At 46.3% G+C, this 15,022-nt stretch overlaps 1 protein-coding gene across 3 annotated transcripts in view; it reads right to left on the reverse strand.

Annotated features, from left to right (window-relative positions):
• BAZ1B (bromodomain adjacent to zinc finger domain 1B) overlaps positions 1-15,022 on the reverse strand; it is a 90,275-nt gene that overhangs the window by 35,183 nt on the left and 40,070 nt on the right. For all 3 annotated transcript variants that reach the window (XM_073315627.1, XM_073315626.2, XM_078849273.1), the window contains 2 exons: positions 10,107-10,245; positions 9,128-9,267 (listed from right to left, as the gene is read on the reverse strand). In XM_073315627.1, the coding sequence (XP_073171728.1) occupies positions 9,128-9,267; positions 10,107-10,245 (279 nt within the window). The remainder of the gene's footprint in view (positions 1-9,127; positions 9,268-10,106; positions 10,246-15,022) is intronic.

Genomic DNA, 15,022 nt, shown 5'->3' on the forward strand with positions numbered 1-15,022 from the left:
ACGCTGTAATGCACAGATGCCAAGTACCCCTATCCCAGGGTGTTTGAATGCACTTCACTGTGGGAAAATGCTACTACCCACCCTGTTTCCTAACTGAGGCGCTACTTATGGGACTCAGGTGGCATAAGGAGCACATAACGGCATAATTAGTTTCTTTGGTGGCTGTCTCAGTAGAATGACTGCAAGTGGAGAAGGCTTTATACTGAACTACCATCTAACCTGAGAACTGGGCTCTTCAGCTCTAGGCTGAGTCACATTGGCAGGAAAAAGCCTGTGTGCACCTGTCTGAGAATAATTAGTACATCAACCTCCAGGACTGTCAAACTATTAAAATGAAATGTTGCAATTCTTAATTTTTAAAATAGGATGTTCAGTGAAGTTCTTTTTGTTTGATTGGCTTTTTATTTATCTGTGTCTGTTTTCAAGTTTGACATAAAATGTAGGTTTCAAAGGAAAAACACCCCTCCCCCCACAGCCTGGCTGCTGCCAGCTACAGAGAGAAGGGCTTCCCCAGGACTAGGGGTGCAGTGTGCTCCAGCACCCCATGGGGTTCCCTTAGCCCTGCCTCTACCGCACCCAGGGAGGTAGGGATAAGGGAACCCAGGAGGCTGTGGGGAAGTTTTGGGGCTGGCTCCCACTCACTGCCCTTAGAGTGCACGCTGTCCGGGCTCCTATGCACATGCAGCCCCAGGAAGGACGGGGTCACAAGAGAATGGAGCAAAGACCAAACGGCTGCCCTGTAGGGAGGGGGAGTGACCAGAGTGTTGGGGATCATCCCTCCCCTGGCTGTGCTGAGCTCTGCTGCTCCCCCTTCCTGCAGGGCAGCCGCTTCCTCCCCGCTCTGCTCTCTGGCCTCCCCTGAACTCCCTGTGCCTGTGTGTGCAGGGGTGCCTGGGCAACATGCTCCAAAATCTGGCTGTGCTCTTATGACCAGAAAGCAGCTCTTTGCAAAAAGCTTCTTCTGATAGGTCTCCATTGAAAACCCTGCAGGCTCCCTGGTAGTGTGCTTGCAGACCAGTGTTCAGCAGACAATGGGTTAATGCTCATCTGAGCTGCTACAGTTTGCAAAGGGAGGTGTGGTTTCCACTGCAATAGGCTGCTCCACAGATTGTTCAGACAGAGAGGACTCAGGAAGTCACCCCAAAGAACTCTGGAATACATGTAGAAGACTTCTGAGACCCGAGACAAGCTGAGGCCATGTGCACACAGGAAAGCAATAGGGCTTGGATCTTATGTCCCAGTTTAACACTGGCTTGGACCCTCCAGCCCTGCAGTGTCCTGGGACCCTAGGTTTGAGCCCTAGGTTAACACACTTGGTGAAGGGATGCAAGGAGAAGATTAGGCTTACGCTGCTATGTAGACATACCTGAAGGTACATCTACACTGTAATAAAAAATCTGCAGCACTGAGTCTGAGCCCAGGTCTATTGACTTGGGTTTGCAGGGCATGGGCTGCAGGGCTAAAAATTGCCATGCAGACTTCCAGGCTCAGGTTGGAACCCGGGCTCTGAAACCCACCCATCTCGCAGGCTTTCAGCCAAAGCATGTACAACATGTGTTTTAGCCCCACACCTCAAGCCCCAAGAGCCCAAGTCAGCTGACCCTGGCCAGCCATAGCCATGCCGCAGGTCTTTTACTGCAGTGTAGATATACCACAGGGCTATTCTGTTATAAGAAAATCCACTTCAATGCATGGATTGCATGTCACTTGTTAGACAAAGAGTGTTAGGTGGTAGAGAGCAATGTCAGGCACAAATTCTCTACAGCAGACTTCAGGTGTTACATGTAATCTTTAAGAAGAGCAAACCATCCAATTAATTGAGGACCTCTTTGAAGACATAACACATGCATTCTAGTAGTTTCCCAGGGAAATGAATTAGTGAACATTTAAGGGAGGGAAGAGTCCATGGAATAGCTATCCTCATTTGTGGAGGACTAGAGGAAACTGACAGAATTGTTCTGCACAACTGCCCCTCCAGCCAAGCACTGCTGTTAGAGGAATAAGCCACTTCCACAGCAAACCCAGCATCTACCAACCCATAAACAAGGAAGTGCTGAATGACTGAAATTCAGTTGAAGTTGGCAGGATACTTGATTCCCAGTGAAATGGAAGCACCTTCATTTCAGTGTTGCCCTCCCATCTCCTTTTACACCATCACTGGTGTAGATGATACCATCTCTGATTAGCCTGAAGGCAAATGGCAGCACTCTCTCCACCTTCACGTCAGGGAACCAGACCCCCTGAAGTAGCCACCTCTGTACAGTGGCTGCCACTACGCAATGGCCAGTCCAACTGTGGCTATTTTAAGGAGTCCCAAATACTTACCTTCAAGCTATCAAAAGGAGCCGAGAGGGGTATAGGCCAGGGGTGGCAAAGCAAAGCCACATGCAGCTCTTTTACAGCATGAGTGCAGCTTGCAGAGGTCTCCCCTGCAACAGGCTTGGTGGTGGTGGTGGGGGGGGGGGGGAGCTCTGGGCTTCTGCCTTGTAGAAGGGTGGTCGATCTTGAACTTCTGCCCATCGGGAGGGGGTTCTTGGGGATTCAGTCCTGTGTGGGACACCTGCCAGGGCTCGCGGTTTCAGCCCCACTCTTGCTGAAGCCCTGAGCCCCAGCAGGCACGCCCTACCAGGCTGAAGCCCTGAGCCCCGGCAGGCGTGCCTGGCTCTCGAGCTTCTGAAGATTACCACACGCGCCTCGGAGGGTCAGTAAGTTTGGCCACCCTCGGTACAGGCAATTGTGTAGGGAGACCTGAAGCAGTAGCCCCAGGTTCTCTTCGGTTAGGACAATTGCAGGAAAGGCTCTATGACTACAGGGCCCAAAACACTTGTTTTTGGTTTCATTTAGAATCTTGGCAGTTGCAGACCACTTCTATCTTGTTTCTTTTCTGTTAGAGTGCTTTTATGTAGCAGGTTACTTACCACACAGTCTATGTGGTTCTGAGAGATATGTTGTAGTCAGCATGGATCTCACTGTATGTGCACATGCACCGCATATGCCCTGTGCTGCCTCAAACTCCTGTACGAGGCAAGGGTGACTGTGGCCCTTTTTCAGTTCCCTTGCAATTCAAAGCCCATGCTCCTGTGGACTCTGAAAAGAGTGGCTGGAGGTCAGGTTGTGGGATCCACACTAACTGTTTTTTTGAAATGTTGTATTGTAGGATAACCAATCATTCTTTGATAATACATTAATGAGAATCCCACTGTAGGTGACTGGCAAGAAGAACAATGGTGGGAATGAGGCATGCCTACAGCATTAGAAAAACGAAGATTGCAGTACTGCCCTGTCAACCGTGGCATCAGACCAACCAGCAACGTCAAGAATGAAATGTGTAACAAGTCAGTGGGTTATGTACTTCAGCTGCTATTTTTGCAAATCTCAGAGACTGGTATGTCTCTAAAGCAGACTGAAGTACTCCATGAGAGCACAGGCAGCATTTGTTGACATTTGGAGCGAAGAGGTTCACTGATTACAAGTGGAGATAATCTAAGTGGATCATGCACGGTCTCTGTGAGGAGATGATTGGACCTTTCAATGTGTCATTAAAGCCACAAAGACAAAAAGAAAGCATAAAAGGTTTGGTCCTGCTAAAGTAATATAGAGCAAGGCTCTGAAAACCACCCGAAGTATATAGCTTCTTCTCTCTGCATGTTGCATGGGGCTCTGGGAAGAAGACTGGTAGATTAATCAATTGATTTAGATTAAACACTTGATACCACCTTAAGGATGAGCTTAAGATGCAGTCTTAAAACCACCTTGTTCCTGTGAAAGGATTTTACGGAGGACCAGCCATTAGGGCATGGAACTCATTGACCCACGCTGAAGTGATGGCAACAAGTAGTCCACCTTAATGGGAAGATGATGTATCTAACAGTCTGGTAATGACTCAAACAGAGGCTCCATAAGTTTCAGGAGAACAATGTTGAAATGCCACATAGGAGTAGAGTTTCTGACAGGTGGGTAAGTACGCAGGAAGCCTGTGAGGAGTCTCGGTACGGTCTGATGTACGAAGAGCAAGTCTGACCATACCGGAGTCTACATGCAGTGTTGCTGTAGCTGTGTCAGTCCCAGGATATTAGAGACACAGGATGGGTGAGGTATTGTGGTATGACACATCATTACTGCTGCAAGGTGGACTTGGAGAGAATTAAATGCCAATCGACTATTTCAAGTGCAGCATATCGTGGAGGATCTTTGGTACTGGAGCCTCAACGGGGTCTAGATTATATTGGATTTCCAAATGGAAACAATTGTCCATATGGGCAAAGTATGTCTTCCTAGTAGATGGCTTCCTGCTCTGTAGGAGGATTTCTTGAACCTGTTGAGAAGTCTGTCATGCTAAGCCAGCCAACAACTAAACAGTCAGGTGCACTCAGACCTGTAGTCCTTGGAATATCTGACAGTGGAGCTGGGATCTCACATCCAGGCAGACAGAGACAGAGAGGAGGCAGAATGGAAGTGTGAATGAGGTCTGATGCCAAAATAGCCTCTACCAATAAAGAGCTATTTATGATCAGCATGGTCTTGTCCCACCAGATGATAGCCTGGGGACCAGGGTAATTGGGGGAAAAGCTATATAGGAGGCCTGGACTCCACTGGAGCAGGAAGGCATCTGGTGAACAGCCCAGGCTCATGCATTCTCTGGAACAGAAGTTTGGGCACTTGGTGCTGTCCTGTCTGGCGAATGGGTCTATTTTGAGAGCCCTCAACTGGTGAAATATTGGCTTTATGATAGACATCTGCGGTGTCCACTCAAGTGCCTGCATGCCTGTGTAAGAAGCCAGCAACAACTGGGCTTCTAGAATGTGCAGCTTCAAATCGTACTGGGACCAGGTTCCTTGCATCTAAGGATAGTTCAGATGGGCACCCCAATCTGTCCCTGAAGCATCTGCTATGAGTCATCGTAGGGAAGGGGGTCAAGAAAGAAACCTTTCAAAATGTTCTCCAGGTCCAGCCGCCAAGTTCTTGTAGGACCTTGGGAGGGACTATGACTCTTGATCAAGTGATGCTTTGATGCCTAGCAGCCCCAGACCTGGCCTCTGAAGTGTGTCCTCAGGGCATCCATTACTGACTTTCCATATGCTGATGATGACTGTGCCATCCTCATGCACACCAAAGGTCAGACTTTGGAGACAGTCAAGCACTTTTGCTACCTTGGTAACCAACTTTCTCAAAACACAAAAAATCAACAGAGAGATCCAGTGTGCAAGTGTTTCCCGTTGGGAAATTGCTCGAAAGTGCTTTCATGGACCGTGACCTACCGCAGGACACTAAGATCCAGGTCTATAAGACAATGGTTATTCCTATACTCCTTTATGGATGCCTTATTGACCGCACCTCAAGAGTCTGGAGAGGTACCACCAACAATGCCTCTGGAAGATCCTTTGTGTCCAGTGTAAAGATTGCTGCACTAACACCAGCATCCTCAGTGAAGCCAATGGTGGGGGTGGGGGAAAAGCTCAGTGGTTTGAGCATTGGCCTGCTAAAACCAGGGTTGTCAGTTCAATCCTTGAGGGGGCCATTTAAGGGTCTGGGGCAAAAATTGGGGATTGGTCCTGCTTTGAGCAAGGGGTTGGACTAGATAACCTCTTGAGGTTCCTTCCAACTCTGACATTCTATGATTCAATGTCACCAGCATTGAAGCAATGATCCTAATGCACCAACTCCGCTGGGCTGGACATTGTGTACAGATGCCAAATCTTGCCTCCCAAAACAAGTCCTCTACTCTCAGCTCACCCATGGTCAGAGATCCTGTGGTGGTCAGAGGAAACGCTACAAAGACATAATGAAAGCATCTCTCAAGAAAACTGATGTGGACATCACAAGCTGGGAGCAGCAAGCCACCAACTGACCCCAATTGGGCTACATCCTCCATCGGGCAGTGGCCCACTTTGAGAAGCGCCTTGCTCTCAAAAGCTGAAAAGAGAGAAGGAAGGAAAAAGAGAACTTTCTCCCAGCAGGCAGCGGGCCTGCCAGGAAATGTCTGTACCTACTGCAGGCAGATCTGTGGTTCCAGGATTGGACTCCTGAGTCATCTCAGGACCCATACATAAATCCGTGGTAGAGATCATCCTCGAATGGCGGGATCATTGCCGATGATGACACTGCAATTAAACACCTGTAGCTGGCCCATGTCAGCTGATTCAGGCTTTCAGGGCTCTGGATGCAGGGCTACAAAAAACTGCAGTGGAGGTGTTCAGGCTTAGGCTGGAGCCTGGGCTGTGAGACTGAGGGAGAAGGTCCCATAGTCCAGCTCCAGCCCAAGCCTGAATACATACACCACAGTTTCACAGCCCTGCAGTCTGAGTCAGCTGACACGGGCCAGCTACGGGTGTTTAACTGCACTGTAGACAGACACCTGACAAGTAAGCTCTCCCTGAGAGAGAGTTCATAGGCACTCTGATCAATAATCATCTGCATGGCTGTTACAGGCTATTTCTTGTAGTTCACAAGGAGTTCTAATTGGGAGAGCAGGGAAAATATGTATTCCAGAGCTATTAACATCTCCTGCTGCAACCTATCCCTGATCAGCCAATCATCTCAGTATAGGTAGACATGGATTCCCTTGCTCCCTAAGAGTTCTGCCACCTCCACCAGGGATTTTGTGAACACTGTTGTGGAGAGTCCAAAGGGCAATACCCTGGATTGGTAATGGTTGGGTTCCACTCGGAATCTTGGGTACTTCCCATGGCCCAGATAGAGAGCAGTATAGAAGTATGCAGATGCATCATGCAAGTAGAGAGCCATGAACCAGCCGTGAGCATAAACATATGGAATGACAGAGGCAAGAGTTGTCATCCTGAAATGGCATATGTATTCGTTGAGTCTTCTCAGGTCTAGGACAGAACAAAGACCCCTTTTCTTCTTCAGGATAAGGAAATACTGGGAGCAGAAGCCCCTTCCCCTGAAATCTGGTGGCAGCTCCTCAGCCTCCTAGACGATGCAGCAAGACCACTTCTGCCTCTAGCACCAATTTGTACAATGTTATGGCAGATCACCCGTGGTGGAATGGGGTGAGATGGCTTCTGTAAGTCATGCTCTCTGAAATAGATCTGGTGAGGCTCCTGACAATCCTGTCAAATTTGCTGACATGACAGAGGAGCAAGATACATTGCCAAGGAAGGAGGAGTCGGGCGATTCCTGTCATACTTTAGCTTTTTATTGGCATGGCACTCAGGCTGCTTGGAATGACAGCAAGGTGTTTGTTGTCTTGACTGGGACTGAGGATGGTACAGCATGAGGCTGGGGTGACAGTCCCCAGGGAGCCTTTGAGTCTTCAAAAGAGCCTGAAGAGCTGTCTGTTTGCTCCCTAAATTCCATGCTTTCAAAGGGCTAGTCCCCAATCATACCCTGTACCTCTCAAAGAATGCCCAATACTTGTAGTCAGGATGTTCTGTGCATTGTCACTGCCATGGCCATAGATCTGACAATAGTGTTGGAAGTGTCAATTGCCACCAACTGGCCTACCTTTTTTACTTCCCTGGGTGCCTTCCTGTTGTCACACAGGAGTTTCAAGAGAAAGGGCATCACTATCACAGCTCAAAAAGTAATTTGCCTCTTGCAGTTGCAGAAAAGCAGAGTAGTAAATAGATAGAGCCTTTTTGGGGTCCGTGTGTTTAGGGGCATTCTGTTTTGCTATAGATTTTTTCTCTACCTTTGAGACAGATAAGGAGCCCTGGTTAGGGCGGGCAAAGAAGTATTCAAACCCTGTCTGAGGGATTGGGTACTGCTTCTCTACCCATTTTACAGTGGGTGTTATTGTGGCAGGCACCTGCCACAGGGCCTTAGCCTGGTCATTAATAAGGAGGGCGACTGGCTGGACTGAGAGTTGTCAAAATATCAGCTTATACTTTTTCAATATGATCAGCGTCTGTCTCTCCAGGATCTAAGTAATTCTCATAGGAGCTCTTGGAATTACTTCAAGTAATCAGAAAAGGAATGCTTGTTTCACCTTAGACTAACAAATTTATTTGAGCATAAGCTTTCATGAGCTGCAGGTCACAGATGCATACATCCGATGAAGTGAGCTGTAGCTCACAAAAGCTTATGCTCAAATAAATTGGTTAGTCTAAGGTGCCACAAGTACTCCTTTTCTTTTTGCGGATACAGGCTAACACGGCTGCTACTCTGAAACTTGAAGTAATCAGGTTCTAGTATCGGTGTTGAGGATATCACTTCACCAGGTGATGAAGATGAGATGTCTTTTGGTGAGAAGACACTGAGCTCTTCCTAGTGTCTCTGCTTGTATGTTCACAGCAGTCCCTCTCATAGCTGCACTTTGGTACCAGAGATGCTGATAGTGTCTGTGGTGCTGGTTAAGTCTGTGGCGCTGGTTGAGTCTACTTTGGTGAGGAGGCCAGTCTTTTTTCTGTGCCATTTTCTCTGTACTGGTCTTTGGGGTCCCTTGTCTGCTACTAAGAACCTGGAGCTCTTCTCAGAATCCGAAGAGATCTTCATAAATTGCTCCAGAAAATGAAGCTTCAACCACGCTTCTCACGACTTACGTGTTCTTGTGGCAAATTAAAGGCACACCAAACATCTGCTCAGTATTTGGGACTCTTGCTCCCTCACTCCCCCACATCTGTTTTTCAACAGATTCAGTGCACTCCAGGATAGGCAAGGCTTGAAGCATGAAGGTTTTGAATCCAGCATGCTCAGAAGCCCTGGGCGGGGGAGTGTCTGACCATGACTATTCAGTCAAGATTAGTCACTATCATTCTCAGCATCTGTCGTCAGTGGATCAGAAAAGTGATGAAGGTTTTATGAAGAGTTTGAGAAAATTTAACCAAAGCCAAGAATTAGTGGGTTGGACACATGCCAGATTCCATCTGACTGCCACAAGAGTTAAGAGGGAACTGAAGACAGATCATGGCTCCCCCTTAGATGGGAGAATAAGGAGCACGAGGTACAAGCACAACCCTTGACAATTCTATTCAAAAGACTCCAATCTCACACACGAGACTCATGCACATCTACAGTGGGATCCACACTGACACCTCTTGAAGAACAGCACCTAGGCTGATCTGTTACATGGTCATCCATTTGCCGATCCATCCCCAACCCCAGCTAGTAACAAAGAGGATACATTAGTGACAAAAGAGGATACGCAAGAGAAGTTGGCTGATCTTACCCATTGGGTAGTAATCATCATCATCATCTACCACTTCCTCCTTCTTCTGGCGGTGACGGATGAATCTGTAGTCTATACTGTCATGTACCCAGCCCTTCTCAATGAACAAGCCAGGAACCTCATCTGAAAACAGCCAGTACCTGTAAAGAGCATAGACTTCACTGCAGGAACCACAGGAGGACAAGAGTTGCATGGAAAAAATACATATACATACACACGAGAAGAGAGAACACAAGTATGCAGGCATTTAAAATATGTGCATGCATCTATATCTTCAGCAGAAGTGCAGCATGAGCAAGAAGAAGAAACTATCCTACAGTTCTTTCGAAGTCTACCATACACCAAGTCTGAATGAGAGAAGGATAATAATGGTAACTACTATAGCCAGCAGTTTGATAATGTTAGCCAACTGTTTCTCAACTACTGGGTCAGGCCACAAAGCTAATCAGGAGACGAAGCAATTGAAATTGTATTACAATCTAAAGCAAAGAAAACTCTTGCTCCCTCACTCCCCCGCATACTCTTACTTTTCAAGGTGAAGCACTTCCTGTCAGCATCTCAAAAACCCAAATCAATTACATAGGGTTATCACTGACATTTTTTACTCTTAGTTTATTGTAAGCATGGGGCAAGATATCGTCAGAAAAGTTTTTGATTTAGAATAAAGGGTACCAGCCTGAGTAGACTGAAAAGTACTAGATTAGACTGAGAGTCATGCATCCCTCCTGCAGAGATGTAGGTCCCCCAGACTACAGCAGTCTGGAGATGGTCTCATCTCTATTTTAGCTTTACAGTAGGCCGCCCCTGAAGTTCTCGATGCACAGTAATGCACTGCATACTGGTACAAAAGATCTCAAATACATGAAATATTCATTTGTAACATTCTATTCCAACAGAAAGGAGGTGATCACCTAACAGGACCGTTAGCAGTACAAGCGACACAGATAGCACAGGGAAGCTTTACGGTTAGCTCTTCTACCTGTTGTGGTTACGGTCAGTTCCTATTGGCGTTCTGCGCATCACCAGCTTAGCTTTGGCAATCCCATCTTGGAAAGCCTTTTCAGCAGCAGCTTTATGCTTCCGGATTCTCTCCTCCTCTGCTTCTTTCTCCAGTTTTACTGCAGGGATTACCAGACACATTAAAAGAAAACTACTGTAACCAGATTCACCACATATTGCAATAGGCTATTTTCTATTTTGCTGATTAGTCAGGTGAAGAAAGAAGATTAATTTACTGGTAACTTCTGTTAATGCATTTCCAAAGTAAATTAAACTAATGCACACAAAGGCACTCAGTGTGCAATGGGAGTGTCCACATGGGGAGTTATTGCAGAGTAGCTTGTGAACATTAACTAGTATGCACCAATTACTACGGACTCCCTCCACCGCCCCCCCATGTGAAAAAACCCTAGAGTTTCTCCCAATTCAGACCACACAACTGCCCAAGGGTCCAGCATCTGAAGAATCCCAAACCTCAAGCTCAAATGCTGCTAATTTCAGTTTGAGAGATTCCCACAAGAATGCAGAACAAAGCCAAAGCAGGAGGATGAGCTGGCCCAAGGCAAAGAGAAGGACTTTAATATTACTGGTATTTTATTTTCTGTTCTCCTGTTCCTCAGCATGGCCTTATGCATCTTCTTCACTTTGACTAGTTGCTTCAACTCAGGTCCTCACCTTAAAGGACCCTTTCTAAAGCCTGCCTACTAAATGGACAATTGTAGATTGGAAGCCACGCCACACTTAGCCACATGGGTTTCCAAGCGCAGCTGTTCTGCTCTGACTACAGGAGGGACAAGCACATGCTCTAATAACTCAGATTCCCACATATTCTGCCATGTCAGCAGAAGAACTCAAAAAGAGCAAGCCTAGGTTACCTGTCAGGACAAAAATCTTGGCATCCTAGTAGCTCCCACATCCCCTGGGATGTCCACAAACAGAATGAAATAGTGAAAGGTGGCAGGATTCCTGCAGATGAATGGTATGTCTACACTACAACTGGAAGGGCAATTACAGCTCAGGCAGACATACCTATGTTATCTTTAATCTAGCTAGTACAGCCAAAAAGAGCAGTGAAGATACAGCCCACACTGAAGCCTGTGTTGCTGCACAAGCCCACCCAGAACCAAGAGCACACACTCCTATTGCTAGCCCATGCCAGGGCACATGCTGCTGTGTCTTCACAGCTTTTTAAGAAATACTAGCTACACTAAGGCTAGCATGGGTATGCTTACCCTAGCTGCAGTCACATCTCCCATTGCAGTGTAAACATACCCAAGAGCTTTACTTCGACATTTCATCTCATGATCAGGATAAATAACCAACTTCTGCCAAGAAGGCAAAGAACTGAGATCAGAGGGCTTTAAGCTTTTTTGAGGGGCTCAGGGTACTTTACAGATGTCTCCTGCATCTTTACCTGCCTCTGAAGAACAGGTCTACCTCACTATGTAAAAGATGCATTGAGAAGAAGTGAACAAAAATTAATCTGTCTAAAGTCAGGCTGAAATCCAGACCCCAAAGACAAAGTTTATTATAATCCTTGACCAAAAATCTAAGTAAGTAGATTCAGAACTTAAATACTAGAGCTCAAATCCTTGAGAAAATGGAACCAACAAAATACTGAAGCCAACCTGGGGAATTCTGATCACAATGGGAGATAGGCAACAAGACAATGTGGGACAACAACCCTCCTCCAAAACATACAGGAGGCACCTTCCCCATATATTGCTAACAGCTAGAAGTGCTCCTCGCATCACTATGTTGGCTACAGTCCTCGTTCCCCATGCCTTCTTTTGAAGCCTAGGACTGAAGCCTCATTCTCTGTATACTTACCACTTGTATAGCTGCCAGAACTTCACAACAGCCTTTTTACAGGCAGTGGAGAGTAGGACTTAAAAGATCAACAACCTACATTTGGGCTGCAGACAGAATACAGAATAGCCAACAGCTAGCTGAGGACTACAAGAACAGTGCATGCTCAGAGCACCTTCTTACAGGGACAGTTCTCAAGAAGGCCTTTTAAAGAGAGTGATTAAAACACTACTAAGCAATTTGTTGGTTCTGGTTTCTACTGCATACCAGCAAGTTTCCAGTTTCAAATGTGGGAGCCTTCACTGGGGAGGCTTGCACCTGGGCTAGAAAGGTTGTCAGCTTTGACACTTGCTAATTTCTTAACAGCATATCCTCTTCCCCACTACATCCCATTTACCATCATACCGCCCAGAGCCCACTAGTTACTTGAACAAGCTTTGTACTGAGTCAGCATATACTTCTAAAGCACTACTTTTGGCTCCTAACTGCTGATATGATACCAGATTCGGAGCACTGATTTGGTTTGACCCCTACCATGGTTTGAAAACTCCATTCACCATTGACAAGCGAGAAGTTTGTCATGGCTAGTTTGTCAGAACCCACACCACCAATTTCTACTGAATTTAAGCTCAAAAAATTACACTTCCAGCCCTTAAGATTCCAAAGAAAACCTCCAAATGGCACCTGAACATACAATGAATGCAATTTGTTCCTGAGCCTGCAGACAGCTCCAGTGCCTCTGTCCCTGCTCAGAGCTTTCCCAACCAACACAGTGCAACTGACCATTCTGATCAGTTTCATTGCTGCTACCCAGAACCACATGGGCCTTAGTGACACCAAAATGAGTCATCAATTTAATCTTTTGCTGTTTGGGAAAGCTGAGAAAGGCATATTTTGAAGGAAGAATCTCTCATTGCTGCTGCCAGAATGCTCTGTGGGGTAAGGGGGAGAAACAGATTTGGTGGGGAGATGAAGCTCTCTCCCTTCTAGTAGTCAGATGAAGACAGGAAAGGCAGCAAAGTTTATGAGGTGCCTATCAGTCAGATGTTAATAAAAAGATGGAGCCCATACAGGGGTGCTGTCCCCAAGAATCCCAGCAGCTCTGGTGGGTGCTGGACTTCTCACTAAAGTATTGCTCAGGAAGCTAATTGGTGGGCATCCAACTCATTCTCCATATCAAGGTATGACTGGTAGGTTCTGCCTTCTGGCCTGTACATGCCTGGGAAGTTTGAGTCCTGTCACTTCTTATGTCTGACTGATTAGAAAGGACAGGGAATGTCCTATATGATGGGAAGAGCAGTTTCTGCACTTTGAGGTCTTGAAGATTTCTGTCACTTTCCTCAAAGCATAGAAACTCATTTTTAAAGAAGTCAGATCAGATTGCAAGGATTCTGTCCTGTTGGTAACTCCCTCCAATCACAACACAGCAATGCAAGTTGTATAATAGTACTTAATTTCCCTATTCTCTGAAAAATGTTACCTCCAATGCCTAGTTGGGCCATTTAAATTAGAATGCAAACAGCAAAGTCATTTGTAGGTAACATCTATGGCATCCTTCACAATACCTCAGCACTTTACAAATGATAAAAAGAGTAAAGCTTAACACAGTTATGAGATAGGGAATATATTATTCCCATTTTAATGATTGAGAAACAAAGACTACTACTTGTGGCAGAGCTAAGAACAGAACTTGGATCTATTGACTTCCATTCATGTGCCACATTCCTCCTCCTTTTAAGCTGAGTTTTCTCATCTGAAGTGCATGATTATCCAAGATATCTTTTCATGCTCAAATAACTCACACACTGCTCAGTTTATAACTGGATTTTCAGATTAAGAGCTAATAATGAACACGAAATTTTACATAGGGGGCGAAAATGTTCCTACTCAAAAACAGATGGATATACCAAGCAACAGAAACACTTGTTCTTACCAAAAACAGTCACACTGGAAGACAACTTTCACTTTAAATGCAACATCCACAAAACAAACAGGTTTTCTTTCCTGTTTGAAGCCACATAGCATAAAGATGGCTCCTGGTTGACAGCTTCCTCACAAAGTAGGTTTTGAACCAGTCAGCAAGGAATAGGAGCCTCATGCCCTCTCCTCTAATTATAGATGTTGACACTAAAACTGACAACCATGGCAAAAACTGGGGTGACAGAAGCCACCACCCTGTTTTTTGTTTTACAAATTTTTAGTGATAAGTCAGCAGCAACAGGACTGACAAAAAGCTGGATGCAGAGTAGAGCACTTCACAAAGGTGAGAGGCTGCAAGGCAAGTAGACAGCAAGGACAGTGAAGTTGTCAAAGATGATGCAGAAGGAGGCTACTTCTGAGGAAAGTTGAGTTCAGTTACCAAGCGACAGTTTCAGAGAGTGGTGAGACAACCAAAAGATGACATCAAAGTGGTTGTTGAAGAATGGGGAGCGGAGCAGCAGGCTTAGCATTAGCAGAGGTAGCAGCAGAAGCCATAGGACCAGAAGGGGTCTCCTATGGGGACAGCATAGAATCTCAAGGGATGGCAACAGATCTGGACAGGGCCTTAACAGGCTGTATGATTTGCTCCTGAATCTCAGCTTAATTTAAAACAAACTCTCCATAGGTTTCTAGCCTTTATGGTGGTGAAGGAAATTTCCACCCGAGACACAGTGCTGCATTTCCCTAGCTACATCTCTATTAAACAATTACACATTTGTGACTGAATGAGAGAAAGTTGCAAAAGTGCCAAGTTTCCACATTGACAATCCTATTTTGGGTGCTCTCCCTGCACCGATCCTACAATGCTCTGCACAGCTTAGGGTTGCCAACTTTGTAATATTTAAAAAACAGACACACCAGGAAGAGCGCGGGAACCTCCCACACCCCACTGCTCACTGCTTTCCCCTCTCCCCGATCAGACTTGCCAATGGAACCAGGGCTGGGAGCTGCAGCCACCTGTCACAGATAGGAGGCGACCGCAGCTAAGTAGTGGCTGGCACAGGTGAGGACCTGGCATCTCCCCCGCCTGCAGAAATCAGATTTTGATCTGACCAAACCCTGTCAGGTCCGCCGGCCACCCTAGCACAGCTCCCTGGAGCAGAAACA

Source organism: Lepidochelys kempii, chromosome 17 (assembly GCF_965140285.1).
Source record: "Lepidochelys kempii isolate rLepKem1 chromosome 17, rLepKem1.hap1, whole genome shotgun sequence".
Lineage (NCBI taxonomy): Eukaryota > Metazoa > Chordata > Testudines > Cheloniidae > Lepidochelys > Lepidochelys kempii.